Below are 27128 nucleotides of genomic sequence, written 5' to 3' on the forward strand. Positions count from 1 at the left end.
AACTCTTAAGACCTTAAGTTTAATGTTTTCCTTGCTGAAAATCACTGACTGCAACTGGCAGTTGGAACAGACTTTGTCCTGCAGAAGAAGGTATGCCCAGATAATTTCATATGCACATCTGTAACAGCAAGTGTGTAAAGTCCCCTTGATAAACTGCTATCACTCAGGAGTGATCTCCTAAAAATCCTGTTAAAATGCTATCACTGAATTCAGAAACAGCTAAAATTATTTTTCTGCCAGTAATGGAATCACAGTGCGCTTCAACTTCAGATACTGCAGATGATCTCTGTCATGAACCAGTATCTCTGATGACTGCAAAGTTATCTCCCAACAGCAGTGGAAAAGAGAGGGACTCGGTTGTGGCTAATACAATTTTTATTTTAACGAAATATTTTTCCCTTTAGATGTTTCTCAGCCACACCTCCTGTGTTATTCTGTTATAAGACATATTTTTATTTATGTTTATTGACTTAAGTTCCAAACTGTTCAGAGGAAACAACTCCAGGAGTCTACTCCCAGGGCCTTACTGTGTGAATAAGGGAGGCACACACTCATACTTGCTTGCAGACCCGTTAAGCTTTTGGCATGGTGTAAAGGAAACTTAGTGTAAAAAAGAATCATGGTATGCATGTTTTCAATGAGCAAAATGTAGCACTTTGAACACATTTACTTAGCATATGGTCGTTCGCTAAGAAGTCTTGGTTATGAGAAATTTTTTTGGTTAAATGGGAAAGATTCCTTCCCTGACTGTTAGGACAGACATTCCTTGTATTTATGGTGTTTTGCAAACAAAGGGAAAACATCTGTATGAACAGGAAGCACAGTCTTCATGTTTTCACTGGCATCAAGATTTTTTTAAGACATTTTCACTCATGATCACAAAATTATTTCCAGAATGCAGGCATAAAGCACTATTTTTGCTTTCCTTTTATTCCTTCAGTTAAAAAAGAGTTATAAACATTTGTCCAAGCATTAAAAATTGAATGAAGTTGTAAGTTAAAGTAGATTATACTCACACAATTTCAGTCTTTAGCTGAATTAAAGAAATCTTGCTAAAAACACATTGTAAAATCCAAACAGACAAATGTACCTCCACTAAGGAGGGAAGGAAGGAAATAGAAGGAAGTCATGAGTCGTAAGTTTTGGCAAACAGATCATGTTAACATCGGGGTGAACTGTGTTAGGGGCAAAAGTACAGGATGCTATATATTTGAGTCTTTAAGTAGTCCCAGTATGTCAGAGGATGTACTGGCCTCTAGAGCTTCTAAATTCTGCCCCACCCTCTTTTAGATGCACAGATTAGAGTCTGGACCATAATCTTTTCTCTGAAACCCTCTCGCTCACTTCCATTTTGTGTCAGAGTTAATAACAGCTGATCAGTTAGGGTGGCAAGGCAAATTGCATTCATGGACAATGTATAGTTAAAACCACTAGATCTGTGACTGTTTTATTAAAATTTGCAACTTATCACTTTTTTCTTTCTCAGTAATTGACAAGCCGAATCTTCTACTTAGTCATTATAATGCAATTCTGCTGACCTCTGTGGACTTGTTGTAGCTATACAACTAGAAGAGAGTGGAGAATTTGGCTCAGAATACTGTAGAAATGCCAGCCATTCAGAAAGACTCTATTTTATTGAAAACTTAAGCCCAATATGGTTGTTTGACACTGTGTTGACAACAGATATTGCACATTTTCTGTTTCATTGAATGATAAAGGATTTTGATATAAGATAGGCTACTTAGATTTGTTGTTACTTAGTTTATTATAAATTATCTTCAGGAACCTTACTTGGCTGATCTGGGAGATATAGTACATATCTTTAGCACACAGTGCTAACATATGTAAAGGATGTATAATAAACCATGGGAACATGAGTATATTGAGTCATTTTCCTTTCCTGGGAGGATTGTCATTTCTACTTTTTAACAAAATTATTCTAATGCAGCATACCAAACTGGACAACAAGGTAAATAATCCCAATTCCTTACTGATTAGAATGGCCATCACCTCTCTTGCAGGAGGGAAAGATGCTAGCTCTTCTTTGTCAGAAAGCCCTGACTCTGTTAAAAAAATAACATTCTTGTAATACTGCAGCTTGACTGCTCAATATGTGTCAGTTACTCTTTCCAGGAAAGGTCATAAAGAAAGTAATGTTCTGGTAGTGACAGCTGCTGCGTCAGTTTTCCACAAATTTTCATAACAGCTCTTAGTTAAATTACAAATACCCAGGCAGCTCAAAGATAGCTGTTCCTACTGATTTCTTGGTGATAGATACTGTTCAGTTATTCACATTTGTTTTGTCAAATCTGTTAACAGTCTTTGTTGTAGTTAGAAAAAAGCATTGAACAGAGACCTGAACAGCAATTGCACCACTTTTTCAGTGCAAGCCTATATCATTTCATGCTCCCCTAACTGTTGCATATATCCATTCCATAGGAAAAAAAAATCATATATATCCATATTTACTGTATGTACACATACACATCACAGGTTGGAATTCTGCTCAGCTTCCCTTTTTAAGGTGTCAAAAATAGTCTGTGTCATCTTTCTACCATGTACCTTTATTGGTTCATTGGCTCATTCAGCTGACTTCTGGAGTTCAACCCAATAGCATAAAGCACTATCAGTGAATTATCTTTATCCACAAAACCTTCAGCTGGTTCCACAGATGAGTATCAAACCACTATTTCTGCAAGGATGGTTTGGAGGACATTTATTATTTAACCATCACAGCTGATTTTTAAAAATATGTTTAAATTTGGTGTATTATGAGGAAACCAAGTAGAATGGGTACAGTTAAAATAAGAATTTAATTTGCTGCATGTCATCGAAAGCACAAAGATATCTGTACATTCTTTACCTATAGCTTTTTTCTACTTTAATATTGCAGCATCTATCTACACAGAACGATTTATGGGTCTTCCTGTAGAGTCTGATAATCTTGAGCACTACAAGGTGAGAATTCTCTTTCTGTGTTGATCTGCCCTAAACTTGAATCACACTTCCATGGACAAATAGAACTGTGAAGAAAGAAAATGACCCACCAGCCCCACCAGCTCTCATAGTGGCAGTCCTGTGGCAGCTAAATTACTGCTGTGAAATTCATATCTCCATAGTTACTTGTGGATTTGTATTTATAAATCCTAAAAAGACCAAATTGAAGGATCCTTATTTTCTCACTTGGACAAGTCAGACGGTTCAGCCAGTGCAAACCATTAGCCTAGGAAAGAACTTATATGGGAGAGGTTAAAATGCTAAGAAGGTTTTGGTTGGTACTGTTAGCTGTGGTATGCAAACTGCTTTATGCAAATTTAGCTCTCTAATAATAACATCATATGCACACTAACCAGTCAGAACAGCTTCCCCTACCTGGAGCAAGTTTTTTCGCATCCATAGGAAGTCTATAGCTTCCTCTAAGAGCACACATACCAGTTCTGGATATAGAGAGGCCTGAATTAATGCCCAGGTAGAGGAAAGATTCCTGTTAAAGATTTTCAATCATGTTCTCTGCACCTATCCTCCATCCCAACTCAAAGAACAGAAATGCCCGATACCAAACTGCCTTGGTAGAGCTGCCTGGGTAGCCAGGAATTACAGTGTTCAGGGAATGACACATGGCTATTGCTGTGCTTTTTGTGAACTGGCCCTTAGAAAAGGCACTAAGTATGTATGTCTTCTATTATAATCTCGGACTGATATGAAGTCACTGCTGTCATTATTATGCTGGTCCAACTGTTTGACTGTTGTTCTATTAAGTAATGAAAGCTTTTCAGCTCTGTGACTGAGTAGTTTAAATTGAAGCTGCTGAACTGTTCATTTTTGCGCTCAACAGAATTCAACTGTGATGGCAAGAGCAAAGAATTTCCAAAACGTAGAGTATCTTCTCATCCATGGAACAGCAGATGGTGAGGTTTACAAATGGCAGTACAAATACAGAGCCAGAACCACTTTGTTTGAAAAACATTAAGCATCTTTCTATGCCTTTGATTAGGGTCAGTACTTAGATCTTTGGTAGATTTCCATATGACATATTATAAGATGCTTACTCATTCTTAGTAATGTCAACTGTATCACTTGATAATTAGTGGTCACAACTTAATGCACTATAACTTCATGCTTTGTGGTATTTACACATTTCAACAGCCAATCTTTTTTCCTTTTTCAGATAATGTACATTTTCAGAACTCAGCACAAATTGCAAAAGCTCTGGTTAATGCACAGGTGGATTTCCAGGCAATGGTAAATAACAGACTATTTTTCATTTTGAACAGTGGTTTATAGCTTTATCAGTAAGCTTATCTGACATTTGGCAATGTTTTTAAAAATGCAGTTCAACTGAATATGCTTTAAAATCTGGCAGTTACTAGTGAGTTTGTTACTCTTCATGAACAATTTCTTCCTCAAAGGACTTGCCTGCTCTTTTTTTTCTCCTTGCCCTTTGGATGCTAGCAGGGTTTCTGTCTTGTCAAGAATAACTTAGAGGCTTTTAAAATGAGCCAGGGAGAAGAATGAGAATCCAGCCTCCTTATGAAAGTTACTGATAGCTAGTAAGAGAGAAAGATGAAGGAGCTGGCTTCTGGGGCCAAAACCATCACTGGTTTTGATGAATTCTACCTTGAAATGGACATGCCTGCCACAGGCATGAGGTGTAATATGCAAAAAGAGTATATGGTTCCCAAATAATATATCCAGGATCAGAAAAAAACTAAAAGTTTTCTACAAAACTTGCTTGGGGTAACAGGTGCAGGCAAAGAGAGAAACACATAGGCATGATGTTAGAAGACAAAAATGAGGAATGAACAGGGGAAAAGTAGTTCTGAATTATGTGCTAAGCTCTGCTTCTTCCCCTTTTTCCTTGGGGCTAATGACCAAAGCATTTGCCTGCTATCAAATGTACTGGCCTTCTGCCTGAGTCCACTTTTCCAAGGCCATGAACTCCCCAACAACGGATCACACAGGGATTACCCTGTACTTGGGGTTGGTAGGCCCTTTTGTTCATGCCACATTTTCTGCCTCCTTCACTGATGTTATAGCAAACCTGGGTTATTTCTCAAGTATCTGGAAATAGTGTATGCAGTTGTACTCATCTTAGTTCATCTACTGGGGAATGTCAGTTATTTCTAAGAGTTAGCATAATTCATATGTGTATTTTATTTGCAGTCCATCATTCATAATGTTCATGGTCCTGCTGTAATGCGGGATGTTTTGAATAAAATTCCACAACATTTACCTGAAAGCTGGTTGCTTAGAGTCCAGTATTCCTAAGCAAGGTTGTGACCCCCATTGCCAGGGCCATGCAACAGGTCAAGGGCATTTCACCCCTAAGGGCATCTCAAAGCTTTTGCATTGTCAGTACTGAGATAGTAATGCTTACTCCTGGATTACAGAAGGTTTAGAAACTTTTTTCAGCAAGAATATCAACATATTGGAAACTGATTAAAAGAAAAAAGATGAACAAGCCACTCTGTTTTCTTGAGGCATCCACTTTCTTCTATATGGTAATGAAGTTCTTGTATTGTGTAACTATTACAGTATTGAAATCATAACATAGGGGTTTTATGGCCTTTTTTATTTTCTTTTTCAGTGGTATACAGACCAGAACCATGGGATTCCAGGCCTTTCCAGCAAACATCTCTATACACATATGACCCACTTCCTCAAACAGTGTTTTTCTTTATCAGAATAAGTAGGCTATTCAGAGCATGCTAAGGCATCTGATACATCTCTGGGAAAATGCAATGATAACAGTGCCCAGGCTATATAGTTTTCAAGTGAATTGATAACGGGAATTTGAAGTTTTAAATTTGATGTTTACATCCACTTTTTTATTGAATTATAACAAATGTTATGCTAATACATGTTTTGGCACATTTAACACCTGTTTGATAGAAGAAATAAAATCAGAACGTAAAATGCCATGTGCATTTATTGCCATCTTGCTTAAACTTACATTCTGCAATCTGAAGATAGGTGGTCTATTGCAAAGGCACACTGCCAGATGGATATGCTTGCATTTCTTAACTACAACGGTAAAATGACAAAGGACAAAGAAAGCAGTTCAAGTACCTAATTAGCATCCTAACAAGAACCGGTTTCTCAAAATTTATTTCCAATTTCTTGGAAAGAATCCAAGCAGGGACAGGAACATACAGTATTTAAAGCTGAAGTTTGGATAATTATCAAGAATATTGAATGCTGTGTTCAATCTTTTTTTTACTCTTATTTGAAACCTTGACTCTGCAAAACTCTCAGCGTTCAGGTTTAAATATGAAAGCAGGACATTCATGATAGCGGTTTTATCTCAGTGTTTTTTCTTCCTGTATTCAGAATACTTGAGCTGCATCAGCCTGTTTCTAAGCTCTAATCATCACCTCAGCATTCAAATTAATCTCAGTGTCATTCATCCCAGACTGGAGGGGAAGAATCAAAGGATTATGCAGGCTTTCTTTGCTTTGTTTCCAGTGAAACTATTTTAGGGGGTCTTGTAAAAATGCTACAGGCTAATAATGATTGGAATACTTGTGTTCTTTTGATTAGTAATTAAGTCAGTCCTGTCATAATATAAGAATATGAACAAGATAATTGACAAGAGACCCATTGTAGATTAAATGATTCTCTGGTCACGTGTTTAAAAAATTCTGAGTTAGCCTACCACACAAGAGCCACGGTCTGTCTAACACAGTATCTTATCTCTGGCATTAGCCAATGAGAGTACAAAATAACCTGAAAAAGGTTGTGGATTAGCCTCCTCAAAAAGCAAGCTGCATCTTAACTCAGTCAGGGATCAGTTGCTGCTGCTTTGAGGAAAAGCAAGGGATTTGACCCTCTTGACAAAAACATGAGGTTTAGCCAAAATCATTAAAATGTGGAGGTGATTTGCTATGTAACAGCTTCCTTCATTTTGTTAATGGCGTTATCAAATCTGATTTTCCACACATGAGAACATTCCTCAGTCACATCTTTATGTAAATGTAGTTGCCAAGCTGTTTGTAATGGTTAAATTATACTTTGATGGGAACTCTTCAGAAAATACTCAATTAGTTCAGGTTTTTTTTTAAAATGCTGCCAATTACATGATGTTAATGAGCTTTTTGTTGGTAATGTAATTAAATTTCAACTGCTATAATGGTTAAAGGAAAAAATTATAGCTCTAAGAAAGTTAACATTAAGCAAATATAACATGAAGTGGGTCTAATTAGATGTTGATTACATGGTCCTATGTGCATTTGCTGCACACAACAGTAGTCTCAGTAACGCAGTTATTTTACAAATAAGGAATACAATTCCTTATATGAGATTTAACTCTCAATTTCTATATATTAATACAACACCACAGAAACCATTGCAAAGTCATGGTGAAAGAGATAAAAATCAGGCTCTTATCCCAGATGCTTAGAGGGTTTAGATAGCTGAATATGTCAATGGGAACCTAAAGCAGTTGTCAAAAAATCACGGTATCAATCTCACATAAATATCAATATGTTAAGGTTTCTTTAAATTTCTGCACCTTTATTTTTACTTATAGTTTTGAAAATCCTATGAGCTCTGGAAATTTGGCCAGATAATTTTTGTGCATACTATAAGTAATAAAGTGATGCAATATGTTGTTCACACCCTGCCCACAGGTCTGTAGTAAGAAGCTTCTGGAAGTATTTGGAACAAGGGACATTTCAGGAAAATGTGTCAAAATAACAGAAGATACCTCTTTCCCAAGGGATGCATTAGTTGTTTCATTGTTAATCTGCCCTTATGTCTGTTTGTTTCCTAAGGCAATCAGAGTATGCATCTTGTGAACTGTCCACCATTCACCTTGGCTTGTAGGAAGCAGCTGTGGGGATAAAACATGAAAAAAATAAGTGCATCATGCTGCTGTCAGTTTTACTTCATTGTTTTTCATGCTGTTAATTTATTTGCCTTACACAATGTTCTTGCCAAAGAATGGGAATATGTCTTCAGCAGAGTGTAACATTTACAGAGTTGCTGGAATAATGTCTAACCTGAAAGCTTTATGTTTGAGCAACCATGGATTTTGATGACCTGGAGGAAAATGTCCTAGGATGATGTAAGTGTCAGAAAACCCCTCTTAAAAACATACAAAACATCAAATTGCTAGCGTGTGCTAATACCAGGTAACCTTGCAGTCATTCACTAGAAATGGTGCAGAGCACTTCAAACCTACCGTTGCAGTATCACAGAATCACAGAATAGTTGGGATTGGACAGGAACTTTGGAGGTCACTTTATCCCACCCCTCTATTCAAGAAGGTCACCTACAGCTGGTAGCACAGCACTATGTCCACATGGCTTTTGAGTATCTAAAAAGATGGAGAGTCTACAATCTCTCTGGGGCACCTCTGCCTGTGCTTGTTCACCTTCATCATAAAAAAAGCATTTCCATATGTTCAGACAGAACCTTCTATGTTTCAGTTTGTGTCTGCTGCCTCTTGTTCTGTCACTGGGCACCACTGAAAAGAGCTTGACTCTATCTTCTTTACACCGTTCCTTCAGATACTGATCCTCCCAAGCCTTTTCTTCTTTAGAAAGAGAACTCCTTCCATTCTGCATTGCTGTGTACGAGCACAGTCCATGATCACCACAAACATTCACTGGACAGCTATTTCCTCTATTCCTTTTTTATCTAGCCTACAGTGTAGGCTTTTCTGTAACAGAGCTTCAATGCAGTTCAAACTTAAAGGGCTTGTCCTGAGCAATCAAGTTGAAGCGAACAAAAATATATTTAAGGATTAGCCTTATATATGAATAAAAAGTATATATATCTATACTGCAGACATAGAATATGGTATGTAAGAGCCAACACTGGGAAACAACTTACTATGAAACTAAGAAGCGATAGCTTTTATAACAAGGTTTTCTAAGCTGATGAATGAATATCCTTAAAATTTTGCTTTCCACTTTCAAATGCTTTAGAGGATCCAGTCTTCAGGAAATGCTGAGCACTTTCTGCTTTTCTTTTCTCTTTTGAATAAAAATCTTACACTTTAGATACCCCAAAAAGACCACTTCAGATAATGAAACTTAGTCTTCAAGTATCTGTCATCTAAGCAAAGTACACAAGCCTCTGAAGATGGGACATAGTTGTTCTGATTTAAGTAGACAGGCCCTTGATAAATAGCCACAGATACAGCTGTTTACAAGACAGTTTGCACTATAAATCCTGTTCAGCTTTTTTTTTTAAAAAAAAAATAAAGTTATAGAGCTGCAAAGCAAAATCTGCTTTTTCTAGGAACTGAAATATACATAAATAGTAGAAAACTACTGGTTCCACTCTAAACCATTCATTCCCCAACACCTATTTTCATCATCTACCTCAATTCATGCTGTGTGATTTGTACATATCAATGAATATGCAGTCCTCATACCTTAAATGTGGAGCTACGTGCTTTCCTTCATTTAGGATTACTGCCTACTGCAGCTGCAAAGAAGAAAAGGCCTGAAGAGAAAACAGCATTAGCAGAAAACCAAGCATAACCCCAGCCAGGCTCCAGAATATGGTTAGTACTCATTTTATTCAGATATCAAGTCAAATTCAGACTACATTCAATACTTTACAGTTTGCCAGTCAGTTCCAATTACAAGGGACAGCTGTTTAGAACATTTTATAGAGCCATTTGAAGGCTCTATATTTAATCTGAATAATTCATAGTATTTGCTAAGAGCATTTGGTATTACTTTCAATTATGAACATTGTCTTCTCAGAATGTAAAGTAACTAGTACATACTTGGCCAGCTCTTCTGCTTGCGCAAATTGGTGCAGCTCCATTGACTTCAAATGGATTCCAATTTATGTGAGTAGACCGTGTGGGCTACAGCAGTTACAATAGCTCTCTTTCCTGAGGTACAAACCCATCAGCATCCACAGCAGCAAGCATGAAGTTGAATGCTGTGGAAAGGCTTAGAAACCCTAAACTACTCCTCTGTCTCAAAAAGCCACTCTTGCTCTCCAAAATATTCCCATGGAGTTGTATACATACATATGTACACATTTGTGTGTGTTATGTATACGTACACATGTATGTATGTAACGTATATTTTATGTATGTATATGTTTTTGCATATGTTTTCCCAATATGTTGCACTAATTCATTCTCAGGAGGGGAATGCAGAACTCTTTTGGTGGATTATCGTGTAGCAAGGATAGGAAAACAAAAGGGGCTGCACAGCCTCTGAACTCATGGTTGACAAGGTTACGGAGAGAATGTTTTCTGTGCAATGTAAGAAAGAAAAGGGTGTGTGCCTGTAGTCATACCCCATGGTATGTAGTGAATAATAGTATTTTTAATAAAATAACAATAAATATGTAATGAAATAATACACAGAAAAATGTGGGGGGTTCATTTTTTTGAAAGCATTTGTTGGGGATCTTTTTTTTTACTTTCAAAAGTCAGCAACTTCCTAATTCATTAAAATGTTCAAATCTTGAAAACTCAAATGTTTTTAAATATTTTTTTCTTTTACCAACAGTTAAAGAGTTGAGAGAAACATCTTAGAAAATTATTATATTCAGAGTATGCTAGCCAGTTATAAGAAATACATTGGTCCTATTTTTCTGAAAAGCCGTGCCAACTGGAATTGTCACTGCTAAAGCATCAGGTTCAGTGTGCAGCCGGTAAGAATTCTGCTTCCATTTTTACCTCTTCTATAACTTTCCCCACAGATTTTTTGTCCAGTGAGTTACACTGTCCTTTATAGCACCTGTTACCTGGTGCTGAGATGATGGTGCAGAAAACTTTGATCAACTCCAAATATGGTGAAACCCAGATACAGATTTTCAATGACTCCAAGTGAATCGTGAAAAACATTAAGATTAAACTTTCCTGAAGGCAGGTCACTTTCATGTTCTGTCTCTGAGAAAGCTCTCGGGAGTCTGACTCAGTTAAGTACTGTCTGATATGTGAACTATAATACAGAGGAAAGTAAGGTTGCCGTTGATTTTTGCCAAAAGGTACCGCCTAACCATTGTGTTTTACAATGTGAGAGGAAAAAACCTGAGTACATATGTATATTTCATACACTTGTAACAGTTTCCTACTTCTGTTTGGTAATTCTTTTTTGCTGTATTCTTGAAATATATATTATATATAATGATATATATATATATATATATAAAATTCAGTTATGGCAACTGAAGTTTTCATGGTTCATGATGGCAGTTCATTTCTTTCCTGTACTTTTTATCACCTGTGTATCACTTGAGAAATAAATAATCAGTCACCTTCTAGATGCTAGATGACCTGCTAGATGATATAGTCAGTGTAACAACCTGCCCAACCAGGTGCACTGAGCTGCTCTCTCTCATATTTTTTTCTGAAATCATCCTACTGTGAACGAGGAACTTTATCTGACACAAGAAAATAAACAGAGCTAAACAAAAAGAAAAGAACTGCCTGTTTCCTGGAGGAGATTATATTGTTTTACATTCTGTGTTGCCTGTTTAGAAAGCAATGTATCTTAACTCAGCATGCGGTGAGAGAATTGTCGGTAGCAATCCATTTCAGCAGCATCCTGGTGTACGAAAGGTCTAAACGGCCCTTTGATCACCATCTGCTGTCCTGTCGGGGTACTGCAGGGCTGGGCAGCCGGTCCTCGCCCGCAGGAGCCACAAAGGACCGACTTCATGCAGAGAGTGCCTTATATTAGTGCTGGGCTTACCATTTAAACTGTGATTTTGCATTGCCTATATAAAGCTAATACAGTTTAAATAGGAAGTAGAATAAAAATAATTCTGACATAAAGACAACGTATCTCAGTGAAATCGTCATGTTATGAAAATCAGTAGATTTGGGGTATAAGGTTTTTTGCAGGTTCCTTTTGGCTCCTTTGGCACCATGTCTTAGATGTTACACAGTTGTTTGCCTAGGGAAGGCTGGTACATGGAGGTGATAATTCTGGTTGTTTTAAACAAAAAAAAAATGAAAAGCCAAGTTTGATGAATATGTATGGAAGGCTGTATATCCTCTGCCAATCCATGACTTTGAATGGATGTGAAAAATACAGTTAGGAGCAGGAAGAAGGACATGGGGAAAAGAATGTGGAATAGAGGGGAAAAGAAGTAGTAATTAAAAAGGAAAGTAACAAAAAGGCAAAATAAGGCTCTCAGAAATGACTGAAAGTAGAAACAGAAGGCAAAGATGAGAGGAACAGAAACTGCTCTTAAGTTTTCAGCAGTAGCATTAGTAGACACTTGCACGGTAGCTAGTAGTGACAAAAATGGACCATGAATCTCAGTAGATGGATCCAAAAGCAGAGAAATATTCTACTCACACACAAAAAGTATTTGATTATGTGGACTGTGTAATGAGAGTTAATGTTTCCCTAAACCCATACTATGGTACCACAGCACAGTATTTAGGACAGAGCTCAAGGAAGGATCCATTAAATTTTGTTTGCCTCCCTAACATTAGGGTAACTAAGTTTATACACTGCCTCAATTGTAGAATATGGGCTATGCCAATCTCGCTGTGGTCAGCCAGCAGAAAATTACCTCACTAAAGAAGATTCTTTGCTGACTTCATGGAGCAGTATTAAGGGAAATAAGAGGGGGGGGGGTGCAATATATGGGCTTTGTACCACAAATTAGACCATGGGGCACTTCAGACTGGAGCACAAGCTGTCATTAATGTTAAGTGATATGTCCACTGTGATTCCAGACCCTTCCCTTTACTCAGCAGAACTGCAATTCAAGGTGAAGTGCTTCATAACTGATGTGTCCCCTGGACTGCCTGGCACCTTACATACGTAATAATCATATTTCATTTTTGGTTCTCTTTTGTATTTTACAAAGGATTATCATTATGTGTGAACAAGTATGTAAAGGAAAACTTCTCCAGGAATTTCTTGAAGGGGAGTATCCTACTTGTTGCTTCATAGACAGGACAAAAGACCCATATTCCTGACTGGCAGGTTTTTCCAGATGCCAAGGCCATTGACAAGCTTTGTGTCAATCTCTCCTACTTGTGATCACCAGATGGCTGAACAGTCTTCTTTGGCAATGTTGCCCCACCCACCACAGCTATAAAATTGCCCCTATCACTGAATGGTTTAGGACCTTGGTAATAGTTGCACAGAACGTACACAGCCACAAAGATCAAATCTGTTTTGGTTTTAGGATTTTTTTCCCTGTAGGGAATGGAGATGTGAGCGAAAGTCTTACCTTGCATAAATCTGTAGGCCACAGTGTGAAACTCAATTTATAACGAATGTTTGGCACACGGTTCTCAAGTGAGTATGAATTTTCATACAGTAGCATTTACAGAGTTGGCCTTTTACATCTAAGGGTAATGAAATCTTTTTGTTAAATTTGACCTGTGCTAGCCTTTGCATAGTGGGTAGCTAGCTATCATTGCAGTACTTCACATCTCTTCACGTTCATGGTATTGGCACATGATTGCTTGAAGAATCATTCAAGGGCTTTGAGGGAGCTGCGCTGGTTATTGCTAATAATGTATTAAGTTTATAAACCTTGATTTAAAATTGATAGGTGAAGCTGATGCTATTGATGTCAACAGGATCAGGATTCTAAATGTTAAATGTGGCAAATCTGAATTTGGAGAAATTGCTGTCTTAATCCCAGGCACCTTTAGCCCACTGTTTGTCATCCTAATGCCCTTCTGTTTTATATTTACTTCTTTGGACATTGCTACCTCACTCCTCTTGCAAATCCATGTTAGCATTGATGTCATAAAGTAAGCAGAATGAATGTGTGAAATTGCTTGTAAAATTATCAAATGAAATGAATAGCAAATATGATGACTTTTTTTTAAAGTTGAATAAGGAAACTGTCAGCAATGATGCACTCCCGTAATGCTTACTAGAGCTGAACAGTATATATATAAGTCTGTGCAAAAGAGGCAGCTAGGCAGATCTCTGGATCCTCAAGGCTTGCCATAGTTCCAGGAGAGCAGCAGCTCTTTCTGCAACTGCTACATATCACTTCAAATATAAAAAGGTAAGATTTACATGAACTAACAGTACAGTTTGTTTGAGAAAGCTGAGTGCATTATCTGGATTGTATTGCCCAAAGTTTGCAATAGAGGTGCAGGATCTTTCAGTAAATTGATGTTTTCCTCTATGGTTATAGTCACTGATGTTTGGAGTTAATGACATCATAATTAAAATATTTTAATGTCTTGAATTAGTTCAACAGAGAATGATCCAAAAAAAGGAAAATCAACTGTTTGGGTTGCAGAAGCATTTGAAAGAAGGAAGATTAACCATGAGAACATGAAAGACATGCATTGTAGTAAGAATTTAAATGTGAGATGCATCATTATTGATTTTTATATTTTTATCTCCTTTACTATCTTCTCTAGAGATATTTAATGAACATGAATTTAAAAATATTCACTACTTATACATACTAATTATGAATCAACGGGGATTAAATTAGCAGAACACAAACAAATTAAGTGGGTTTATATAGCCACTGAATTAAAACTGTCCAATACAGATTGCCACTCCACTGCCCTACTTGTAAATTATTTTGTTTCAAGCAGCTATTATTTTCAGATCACTGGAAGATTTGAAAAGGAAATTTTATAGCACAGAAGTAAAAATTAAAGCCTTTCAATTGTGGTTATTGTATAAAATTTAATTTAGTCTTCCATCCTACAATGGATTTCCTTAGACTAGAATTGTTATATTTTACAAAACTTTCCACGAGGCATTATAGCATGGTAAGTAAATTAGATGTAAATAACATCTACCTGAAAACATATTTTATTTATTATTAGAAATATTTGCTATTTGCACACAGTTTCATGTCAATAGAAATCTATTTTGATCATTCATACATTTTCATATGAAAATATTCCCTTTTGTACTACTGTAACTCCATAATTTGTATTTTTAAACTGGAAATAGATACAAATCTGACTTTTGAAAGATTATTTTTTGAAAACTCAATGAAATTAAGCTAGTTAAAATTGTACATAGGTACCAAAGACATCAGCAGTAAAATATATTAGGAAAACTAGCAAAATCAGGTTGATCAAGGAAATAATATTGAAGTAAGTTTCTGATCAAGATTTGAGAGACATATTTGTTACACACTTTCTGGTGGTTCAAACTGAGATGTGTTAAGTTTTTCATGTCAAATCTGAAATTAAAACATTTCCATTGGTCTCATATGCATAGGAACAAAAATTTTCTGTATAAGATTAGCCTTAGTTTTCCTGCACTTTGACAATAAGATTGCATGGGTTTTAGCAGTATCTACTGGTGACCTAAATAACTCAGAGCAAATAAAACCTTTCTTCTGATAGGGAAATTAATTGATTAGCAGGAATAAACTAAACAAACACTATTCTGCTGATCATCTCTTTTTCTCTACAAAACGTTTGTCTTCCCAAGTATAACATAACAATTTCTTCTTTAAAAACCGTACCTTCTTTAGCTTGTCAAAAAACTGCTGTTGCTCGTTTGGATTACCAATAGCAAGTACTAAATGTTGAACAAACAAAACTAATTCTGAATTTTTTTAAGAAGATACTTGACAGAAGATTAATAGCTTTTGAAAATGTTTATTTTCTTAATAAGGATTTTCTTACTTGAAAACTGTATTACTTTCAAAAAAATGCATTTATATACCTTTCTTTTTAGTAATGTCCCCAGATTTTGATTCTAAAAAATTTAGAAAAAAGCTGACCATGTATTTAACTTCAAATATATTCTGAAGGCATAAAGTTGCCAGTGGGACTGTTCACATCTGAAAGCTCCATAGGCCTGAGGCATGAGTTAGATCAAGATATATTGAAGTCACTGAAAATCTGTTTACTGACTACAATGAGCTTTGAATTTGGTATTTCTTATAAGTTTTATATAAAAGAATAGCTTTTGGTGTCTAATATTACTATAAGGAGGCTGAATTAAGGACTACACTATTTCTTTCATTCCACCTCAGTCACTTAGTTTTATGTTTAATCTGTATCACAGTTTAACAAAGCTACAGGCAGCTGTAAACTATTTTTCTTTAGTTTTTCAGGTTAAATAAAAGTATACCAAACTGCTATCATACCATTAAGCAGGACAAATTTACTTATGTATGGTACAATAGCCAGACTTCATTTGGTGTCTAAGCTAACTCATTTACAGCCATATGAGCTAGCATGGGGGTCACTACACTACTATCAAACGATTTTTGTGACCACAGCAGAGTCATCTCTCAGAGAACAGGCAGAGCTTTTGTTCCATTGTTGGAAGCCTATGAAATGTGAAATTATGCATTCTTTGGGATAAACATTGGATGTCAGTGTTGCACCACCAAATTTCAGCTCCAAATGAAATGGTGAAAAGAGACATCGATACTATAATTAAGGTTATAATCGGACCGACTACGTGGCCACTATGGTATTTGTTGGTATTATAGCAGTGTATGTGCAACTGTAGGAATCAAATCTCATATATCAGGACATATAGAAGGCAGAAAAGAGTCTCCATGCACACTGATGAAAAAAGGAGCAACCCTGGCAGTGGCTTCTGGTGGAAAGAGGGAAATTGACTCCTTTGCTTGATAGTACAATCCACCAGAAAAAAATATATTTATCAATTTATTTTCCCAGTTTTGATTAACATTTGATGAAGATTTTGATTGCCTTACATATTTTGATACTGACAGTGAGGTATTCTAGTAAAATATTTATATTTTTCATTAAGATTCTCTTAAAAATAAGGCTTCACAGAGTAGCAGAAGCAATACATTCTTCCTAACCATAGGTAAAATAGTCAAGCTTTGCATCTCCACCTATAAGTTATTTTATAATAGACGGAAGAAACAGTCTTCATAAAAAATCTGCTCTGAAGCCAGGCAGACTACTGGGGCAGAATGGAAATCCTACAGCAGTAAGGTCTTTGATGGAGGAGTTTACTTTTTCAGAGATGTTCATATGCCCCCCACTGCCCCAGTCTGCACTGGTCAGTGCAGAGCCAACTCTAAATCTCAAGACAGAGTAAGCTGCACCTTCTTTACACATCATTCCTTCATAATTCTCTGATGGCTTCCTCCAGGCCATAGTATATTTAAATTCAGCCTATTGTGACAAGGCATTACAATAGAGAATAGATACATTTTCACTTAGGCTGTATTACTTCATAAATCATTGGATTTCAATAAATGATTCCTCCAGTGGAGCCAGAGGAGTTCAGCGCAGCTCACATTTAGTGGGGAAGGTATTTTTTGGCTGGGTCTTTGCCACCTACCACTTTACTTCAGTGCACTCATCTCTCCAATCTCCCTTTGTTTTTCAGAGTGTAACATAAACTTCCATAGGAAAGTGTCATGGATGGCAGAAGGGCTCTTTCAAATACACAAGTATCAGTCCAAGTACAGGATGAAATTATTTCCAGTGACATTTTACTGATGTGAACTCATTGCAACTTCTGTTGCTTTACAGCAGATTAATATTGTGATCCATACTGACTTTAAGGTTGGAATGAATGAGCATCATTCCATGAATGAGCATTTAACTATTGAATGAATGGCATATTCAATTTCTTTGTCAAGGTCAAAAGTATCTAACAAAATTTTAAATTTGTTTCCTTTTCTATACACTCATTCCATAAATTTAAGTGATCCAAAATAATTGAAAATAAACAATATATACTAGTGATTGTGTAAGTAGATTTCCTCTTATTTCCTGTTCATGCAAAGCATTTTTGAGTCTATTAGTCATTAGCTACTCATTGTTCCTTTTGCACAGGGTTTCTTTCATGAGTCTAAAATGAATTTGTTCAACAGTTTGTCCTGTAGGGGACCATGTGTCTACAGACATTAAATAACAAAAATTGTAGCACACAATTAGGGGATTAGAGAATGCCTTATTCCCATTGGTGAATATTCACTAGAAGTTGTAACTGTACTCCTTGTATGAGTAAACCAGTCATTAATGCAAGTAAGGGAATCAGCTTGGCTGTGGATTACCAAAGCATTTGTACAGGCTGCAATACTCTAGTTTACATTGCTTGATCTCATATAAAAGTCAGCGGAACTGGTTAAGTTATTACAGTGCACATGATGAAGACATATAATAATGTGGTCGCTTCTGTTACATGGTTGAAGTCAACAGAATGACCTGTAACAGTAAGAATTACATCTGGGATACAGTATTTTCTGCTTTGGTTTATTACCATTAATATGAAGTATATACCTCATATCTTGTATATCCCACATAGCCCCATAATGGAAGCCCTTAAGCTGAAATAAGGTATTATGTCAGTAGTGCAACAAGCAAAACTTGACATAATAGGTCATGAACTGAAGACAAGACAGTGTGTGGTTTGGTGGTTGGTATTTTTTTTTCTAAGGAGTCACACCTATCAATAAGTCGTTATTAAGTCCAGAGGCCTACGGCTGCAATACCTGTTATTTCAAAAAAAAAAAAAAAATGTTAAAAGGAAGGTGGAGGACCAGAAGGAAAGAATGAAGAGCTGCTAATGTGGCAGTATTCTTGACAAAAATTTGCTTGGTTTTTTCTCTAGTGAATGAGCTGGAAAAAAATTAAAAGTCACACCAATACCCTAGTTTTGCAACAAAACAGTATTATAGAAACAGATTTAATGCTTGCCATCAGCAGAACATGAAGCAGAAGAGATACAGACCTTTATCCTTGTATTACAAAAGTCAGGATGCAGCTGCTTACAGCTCACCTTGCATTCTAGAATAGAGACTAGAGCCTAAACACTCTAACAGGAACTGCATCTTTTGAATGCCTACCCAAGGCATTACAGTCTCCATCCACTGGACATGGACCCCATCCTCACAGGGTCTCAATATCTTCAAGTTTAGATCAGCATTAAGGATGTCTCCTTTTGATGTAATTGATTCAGACGTATATAAAGATCATTCCATTTTTCTTTGTTGTCTTACTTCTGTTTTGACAGGCAATGAAAATGAAAAGTGTTTATTTTGTTGCTGGGCTTCTTTTAATGATAGTTCAAGGCAGCTGGCAAAATCCTCTTCAGGATACAGAGGAAAAATCAAGGTAAATTCTTTAGATCAACTTCTAGAAACACTTGGCCTGAACTTTGTGAAGAAAAACATACTATAACTCAAAGATATTTTTTTATATACTATTACACAGTACTTAATCTACCATCAGAACTGGCAATAGTTTTTAATTTTGCAAAGTATAGCACAGAAGGTTTTGGTATTACAATAGCTGCCTTATTTATCCAAGACTTTGTAACTGTGCAGTATCAAATCTGCTATGCTGATTCATTTTACTAGACAGCTAGTGATCAATATGCCACTAGCTTTCACTTTGTGAGAGTATAAAATAATATTTTTAAAATAAAAGTCAATGCACCTATAGAATGTACTATAACTATTGCCAATTAACAAGTACTAAACTTTTCACAGATCATTCAAAGCTTCCCAGTCTGAACCATTAGATGAATCTAGACAGCTGAATGAAGTGAAACGTCACTCACAAGGCACATTCACCAGCGATTACAGCAAGTATTTGGACACTAGACGAGCTCAGGACTTCGTGCAATGGTTAATGAGCACTAAGAGAAATGGGTAAGCATTTTGGTCACATTGCTATAGATCTACAGAAACAGCCAAAAATCTACCTGAATTCACTTTCTTGATTTCAGCTTCCCATCACAGACCATGTAGAATCCTCAAATAAGTAAAATACTTAAGGAAAATGTATTACATTATTAGAAATAGGGAATATGTGCAAAATCAGCCCAAAAGATTTGTATAAATCAAGTGTAGTATCAGTATATTACTTGATATGCCATCTAAAAAGACTGTCTCAGCCTCTTTAGGACAGATTGTTTCAGTGAATGAATTAAGTTCAATAGGAATAAGATATGTTAATATAATGTAAAAGTCTGGGATATAAGGCCATAATAAAACTTTCTTATCTATGCGTACTCTAATTCTGCAGTTCCATTTGTGAAAAGGGAGCTAAGTTTTAATTATTGTATACCACTGGCTACTTCACCAGTATCACAAGTATACTGTTAAGGCCTGAGCTGACATGAATTTTGAAAATACACTTTGATTAAACACAAGCTACCAAGCTGAGAGCAAGGATAATGTAAAATCATGTAAGTGTATGCTCTGTGTTCTAGAGAAGATCTGTCCCCAGAATCTAAAAATCTATGCTATTAATGCTTGTAAACCCCTGTGGAAATCTTTAAAGTACAAAGTAACAATTTCTAGATATTGTATTAATTTAAATTCATCCTGAAATTATTTATGATATTAATTTATCAGTTGTTTTTGTTGTTTATCATAATACTTAAATAATAACCAATAAAATGTTATCAGTTTATGCATGCCCTGCAATGTACTGGTAATAATGATCTAATGATTGTGGAATTCCACTACAGCCAACAAGGTCAAGAGGACAAAGAAAATGACAAATTCCCGGACCAGCTCTCAAGGTATTCTAGTTGCCACAATTTGTTAGTCAAAAACAGTTTGAGCTTATTTCCTGTTAAACAAGAAAAACAACAATTAATATTCCTCACAATGTTACCATAATCCAAGAAATACATATCAAAAGAAATTATCTCACACCTGCTTATTACAGGGAAAGAGGAAATGTCTCTGTATTATTTATTCCTGTACCTGTGTTCTACAGCTATGTGCAGTGGCCTCAAGGAATGGAACGGTATGAGAATAGATTTCAGGAAAGGATATTTCAAGTAATAAAGTAGAGACTAAGATAAAAATAAAAATTTGGTATAGAAAAAGGCTGAAGCAAAAAAACCCCAAAATATTATGTGTAGGAAAAGAAAATCAGTGAGAAGACCAATGAAATTAAAATGGCCAGGCACCAATTTGCAGAGAGCTGATAAAACACATACAATGCTCAGACCTAAGCACTCAGTTCATGTTACACAAACAGCTCATTACAGGAAAAGAGAACACAAAACCTGTTGGAGGCCAGAATACTGTTCCTTGACAATGTTTTTGGGAAAGGGTTGGGGGAATTGGAAATTCGAAAAAATAAAACAAAAAAACCCTGTAAGTATTTTTGCAAAACAGATTGAAATACCTATATTAGTTCTTCCCTTCGTCAGAAATTCCAAAGAGGATAGCCCAGAACACAAAGATCCTTCCATTCATAACACTGTCAATATCAGTAACAAATCTGTAATAATGTTTCAGCTTCAATTAAACAGCATATCTCAACAAAAGTAACATTTCATTAAAAATGTTCCAAACAACTCTAGTTAGCATGCTGATGAAAAGTGCAGATGGTACTAAATTAGGAGGAATGGTGAAATCCCAAGAAGATAAAAAATAATAGAAAGAGCTAGAGGCCCTGAAAATTGGGCAGCAATTAGCAAATTCTGAAATAGAAATGCTATGGAACTTTGTGGAAAATATTCCATAATATGTCTACTTCCAAGTGCAGCCTGTCTTCCTAAGGGCCAGTGTGACATAATTTTGTGCTCTATCAAAGAAAGAGGCACAATGAGGTGTAGAGAGGGAGAAGGTCCTTATTAAGCTGAAGGTGATCAGGCTTGAAATTGTTCCAAGTTTATCACTTGGTCAGAATGACAAAAGGGTGTTCACAAAAAAAATTCAAAAAGTAAAGTTTGGCTAAGAAATAATGAAGATTAAGGTAGGAGGAGTAGCTTAATAGAAATTCTTAGGTTAACCAAGGAGTAACAAAAAGTATGTCTGTATAGTACAATACAGTTTGTTGATAGCTAATTAATCTAGCAGAAGACCGTTCCAATGCAGCTATAATTGCTTTCAGGATGTGATCTGATTTGTTCAGAACTAGTTCAGGCATCTCTGCACAGAACTATATTGCATAGCACAGACAATGCCTACAGAACTGAAAGCTACCAAGAAAAAAAAATCAAGAGCAACTTCAGAAGCAAAAAAACCTCTCTCCCTAATAAGAAAAGCTAGTCTGGTCGGTGGGAAATATAAATCAATAAAGGTTAAAAAAAAAAAAAGTCCTTATGTAGTCTGCTCCTACAGTATTGCTCTTCTTTCAGCAATGCGATCTCCAAGCGTCATGCTGAATTCGAGAGACATGCTGAAGGCACCTATACCAGTGATATCACCTCTTATTTGGAAGGTCAAGCTGCCAAAGAGTTCATTGCTTGGTTAGTGAATGGACGAGGAAGAAGAGAGTAAGAATCCATCCATTCCTATTACTAAATTTTGCCTTGCTTTTGGGGTTAGAAATCAAGTCCGATGAAACCTTGATGTGTTTTTGATCATTCTTGCTGTACTTCATGTTTTTCTTTTGTAATACCTGTTCAGTATACTGTTACATTCTAAAAGGTCAAGTTATATCTAAGGTAAACATATCTAAAACTAAACCAGACCTTCCTCTAACTGTCACCTTTTCCCCCTTCACATAACATTTGCTTAAAGTCTCCTTAACTATCATTGAGATGATTCTAGCCAGTGTCATCTTAAATTACTTTGTTTTTTTCCCTTTCACTGTCAAATCTTCTCCTCTGCAATATTTCCAAGATAAAATTTTTACCAACGTCATCATCTGCACTTCATGTGCTAGTGATTATTCTGAGCAGTAACTTTTCCTCTTCCCATGCTCCACAAAGTTGCTGCTGCCAAAATAACTATCATTTCCTACAACTGAGACTTACTCTCCTTTTTAAGACACCTCTACTTCTTTTGCTGTGGTTCATGATTTTCTGGATGCAGTGCTCCACAGTTTTGACCTATATCTCTGATTTCTTTCATTAATATCTTGTTCTCCCCATACTCATTGCAGATTTCTCAAGCTTATTCACTTCATGTACTCACTCATGACTGCATCTTTTTCCACTATAGTCTTACGCTTAGAATGGCATTGCCTTCAATCTCCTGCAGGCACCTTCTATCTCATCTGTTCCCAACTCTGCATGGTTAGGAGCTACACCATGCACATGCCACTCCCCACCTTTTAACTGTTCTGTACTTATTTGTGCCTTTAGACTGTAAGCTCTTCGGGGCAGGGATTTCAGTTCATCCTCTGATTATATATTCTACCAGCTGTAAAGTACTATGTAAGTCTCTCGCACTATATAAATATAATAAACAATAATAATAATAAAATACAATCTGTAAGACAAGATTGTGTGTTGTAGTAAAGGAAGACTAAATAGGTAAAAGTAATTTTTTTAAATAATGACAATTTCCTGAAAAAAGAGTTAAATAAATTAGGTTAGCTATATAGAGAAGGGAAAGACTTATGCCATTTCATAAAGTTCAAATTTGCAGTTATTCTGCTGTCATGTTTTATTTTCATGAGCAGAAATAGGATATTTCAGAATCTTTAAGAAAGAAATACAACCTAGTTGTGCTGAACTGAGTTTAGAAACCTAGATGGACAATTAAACGTAGACCACCCTTCCGCTTTCCAATATCCAGTATTACTTGTGGTCAAACTTGTATACGGCCTTCCTTGAAATTATTGCATGAAAATAACCAGTCTGCCTGTCACTGGTCCGAGAGCTCAGTGTGCTTCAGCATCAGCCCACCTTAATGGAACCCACTGAAATCTTCCTATATTTAATAGCATGAAGCAAGAGAGGAAAGTTTTCTAAATCGGGCTCTTGGCATAATGGTTTTTCAGCTGTCAAAATAGGACAGAGGAAGAATTGGGATCTGATTCCAAATATAAAATGCTATTGTACAGCAAAGAAGCACATACGTTTTATACAGGTGTTGCAATTTAGTTATGTGCCCAGAGAAGTTCCTGCTCTTAATATCTAAATACTTTACGCAATATAATTGTGAATAGGCAACTAGGACTGAAGTCCAATTGAAACAGAAAAAATTGTTTGAAAATTTGACTATAATGTTTTAGTAGTGGTATTTCTTAAATAACAATTCTTAGTAAATCTAGTGTGTTTTACTAGTGCCTAATCTACTTGGCATAGACACTGAAGCCTGAGGTATGTTTTTGCATGTATGGCTTTTTCAAAAATACTAGAGAGGAATTTAGACTCACCTGACAGAACAGCTCTCATCTGGTAAAGTGATACTTCCACGCATATGCTATTGTGAAAATAATGTCTCAAAAGATGTTCTGAAATACATTATGCTATACTGAGCCATAACATGAGGGTCAGCCCTTAACTCCTTAAAAACACAGGGTATTAGAATCCTGTAATGAGGCCCTTTTAAATGGTTTGTTAATTTTGATCTGCAAATTGTTTGATAATTTCTTCCCTTTGAAGTTTCCCAGAAAAAGCTCTTGTGGCCGAAGAAATGGGCCGAAGACATGCAGATGGCACTTTTACAAGTGATATCAACAAAGTCCTTGATGACATGGCTGCCAAAGAGTTCCTAAAATGGCTGATTAACACAAAAGTTACCCAAAGGTGCCTGAATTTTGATTGTGTTACTCTTAATATACTGGGGGTTTAAATATATTTGTCACACATAGGAAAATACTGCTAATTTTTAACCATTGACATATCTGTAACTTACAGACAGTGCTGAACAAGGATAAGATGCTAAACAGAACTCACTCCACATGTAATTTGTAATTTGCACCGGTGGTGAACCTTCTAAAGAGTTTCCTATTTCACTTGTGGGGAGTTTTGTCACTGGATATAATCAGAAGTAAACTACTGAAAAACAATAATCACCTTTGCATGGGCATTATAAAATCAGAAACACTTATTGGTAAAATTACATCAAATTGATTATTCTTTAAAGACTGTGATATAAAACACTGCCTTAAATTATGGCTTGTCATTAGGGAATATGGTACTGTAATCTGAGTTCTTGATAGTGACCTACTTCAGAACCCTGCTATAGTTTGCCTTATATAGGCAAATGCTGTCGGCAAAGCAATATTTTCTGTGAGCTCTGTGAACAGGTTAATATTTAAGAATTATTTGTGAACATTAACAAAGCATTTAAAAAATAATAAAATGCCAACTCAAGGCACATGTGAGTGGCCAGATTTTTTTAAATGTTGGATATTTGCATTGGACTACTGAAGCACCAAAGCACGGAGTTAGTTGATCATGGAAATCTGAAATAACCAATACTGTCTCAAAAAATTTAGAAGCTAGTTAAAATAAAGGTTTTATTAACATTTTTATAATTTTGTGTTTGTTTGTAGTTCAGCATTGAAACAATTTAGGAAAATAATCTATTAGAAACTACTAAAAAGCTTTTCCTCTAGGAAAAAATGTTTTCAATCTGTTGTTAGAGAGAGGCATTGAGGGGTCTGTGGAACTGACATCTGCTACCTCTTCAACAGAAAAAATATGTTCCACACATATTTCATAAATCTTGGGAGATTTATATGTCCTAATTGCTGCCGCTTTTTTTTCCAGGGACCTTTTGGGAGAATACCAGTAAAAATGCAGGATAAAAATGGGATAAATGAAGATCTTCGTTGCATCAACTGCCAGTTATTAAGATTCTGAAATCTGTATTCTGTCATTTACATTAGGTGTAACAAAGCTACATCACCTTGCATGCCAGGAAACAATCATACTATAGTTTAGTGTTGCCATAGGTTTATATATGAAAAACCTACTGTCTAAGGGATGGTTATCTTAACAGCTTTAAGACTGAAAGTTCCGTATCTTCATATTTTCCATTTATTAGTAACTCCATTTATATTTAATGATACAATTATTTTTCTAAAAAGTTGACTTATACACACAAAGAATTCAATCACCAATTATATATGTTATTTGTAAGGGGCTGGCAGTTACAAATGCCTGAGGAGTGAATATCCCTCTTAAAACCTTTGTTATAAAAAGGCTAAGCTTTAAGGATATTAAATGACAGCCTTAAATAAATTTTTTCAAGCTTCTTTTCTGTTGACTTTTCATGTGTATATCCCTAATGCCTCTTTGCATTTTGTTTCATTATATTCTAATATTTCAGTGTCACTGAGATGTTGGGAGTGGTTTGTTTGGAATGATAAAACAAACTCAATACTTTGTTTTGTCACATTTTCTCCATAATGATTCTCAGAAAAGAGCTGTGTGAACTTTGAATTATCTTTAGTTGAAAGAAGAAATCATGTAAAATGAAGCTAGAGGGGGAAATAAGACTGAGTAGACAAGTAGTCTTCATTAACATAAATTCTGGTTTCTCAGCAAAAGCAGGGGGACAACTTTGAAAAATGTTAAGTGCAATATATTCCATCAGTAGTGGAAACTACCACATAATTTCTTCAAATTTTACAAGGTTGCCAAGTAAAGCCAACTCAAATGGCCTTGAGGTCAGGGGTCACTAATCTGTGTTGCATTCTTTTGTTCCTTCTTCCTCTGAGAACCGATCTGTCCATCATCTCTTGCATTTACAACATTGTTCTGTAGCTTACAAGCACAATTGTCATTTCAGTAACCTGTGCCTTCTCCATTATGGTGGCAGAACATATTGCTTGCAGGTCTCAGTGTTTCTAGCAATCCAAACTATTACACTCTCAGCTGGCCAGGGCATGTTTTTGCAGGTATCATGGCAACTGCAAATCTAAAATAGCCACAGGTGCTGTTATGTACCTTTTACTTCTGATGACTACCCAAACCCCCTTTTCTCCCCTTGCTATAATAGCAGTATGCCAGATATCTATATTAAAATGTCCTAAAGGGCAAGTGGTTTAAAAGAAAGCCAGTTGGCTTAGCAAGTATCCTGTAGAAGTTGATGTGAAGCAGGAGCATTGTTGAATTAGAATTAGCACCTATAGCTTTGGTAGGAATCAATAGTACTGTTTTGTGTCTCATTTGTTTTCTAAAGGCATCTGAAACTTCCACTGACAGTCTAGAATTTCTGGAAAAAAAGATTATTGTCATCCCAAAGTGCTTCAGGAACCAGTATTCTGTAATTTCAGATCAGGACTGATGATACCTAACTTGGCATCTAGAACAGCTCCCTGAGAGCAACAGAAAGCTCTTCTAACATCCCAAATTTAAACAATTAAAACAATAGAACTTTGCACTAAAAAAGAAATCATAGCATCTCAAATACCACTGGAGATTAAAAAAGGTGAGAAAAAAAACAATGTATACATATTTGTTATTTATTTAATCCCATTTGTTTACAGTGGTTTGCTTCCAAGTGCTTCTGGAACTGAAAAAAGATTCAATTATATGCAGTTGGATCCATATTGTCCAGGCTGCAATGGTACAAACAGTTAACTCTTCTAT

At 36.0% G+C, this 27128-nt stretch overlaps 2 protein-coding genes across 6 annotated transcripts in view; both read left to right on the forward strand.

Annotated features, from left to right (window-relative positions):
• FAP (fibroblast activation protein alpha) overlaps positions 1–5919 on the forward strand; it is a 45168-nt gene extending 39249 nt beyond the window's left edge. For all 3 annotated transcript variants that reach the window (XM_027782308.2, XM_027782307.2, XM_005234341.4), the window contains 4 exons: positions 2894–2958; positions 3836–3908; positions 4169–4242; positions 5588–5919. In XM_027782308.2, the coding sequence (XP_027638109.2) occupies positions 2894–2958; positions 3836–3908; positions 4169–4242; positions 5588–5689 (314 nt within the window). In that variant the 3' untranslated portion in view covers positions 5690–5919. The remainder of the gene's footprint in view (positions 1–2893; positions 2959–3835; positions 3909–4168; positions 4243–5587) is intronic.
• A 140-nt stretch (positions 5920–6059) lies between these two features.
• Positions 6060–25788, forward strand: GCG (glucagon). 3 transcript variants are annotated; one of them, XM_055811418.1, is made up of 8 exons: positions 6060–9514; positions 10485–13968; positions 18897–18997; positions 19375–19536; positions 20361–20414; positions 21990–22127; positions 24189–24332; positions 25302–25788. In XM_055811418.1, exons 3-8 carry the CDS (start codon positions 18900–18902, stop codon positions 25324–25326), a joined length of 621 nt encoding a protein of 206 aa, XP_055667393.1. In that variant the 5' UTR covers positions 6060–9514; positions 10485–13968; positions 18897–18899; the 3' UTR covers positions 25327–25788. The 3 variants fall into 3 exon arrangements, with proteins under 3 accessions (XP_055667393.1, XP_027638113.1, XP_027638112.1); XM_027782312.2 differs by having other exon boundaries at positions 10485–10629; XM_027782311.2 differs by lacking the exon at positions 10485–13968.
• The last annotated feature ends 1340 nt before the right edge of the window (positions 25789–27128 follow it).

Source organism: Falco peregrinus, chromosome 8 (assembly GCF_023634155.1).
Source record: "Falco peregrinus isolate bFalPer1 chromosome 8, bFalPer1.pri, whole genome shotgun sequence".
Taxonomy (NCBI): Eukaryota; Metazoa; Chordata; class Aves; order Falconiformes; family Falconidae; genus Falco; species Falco peregrinus.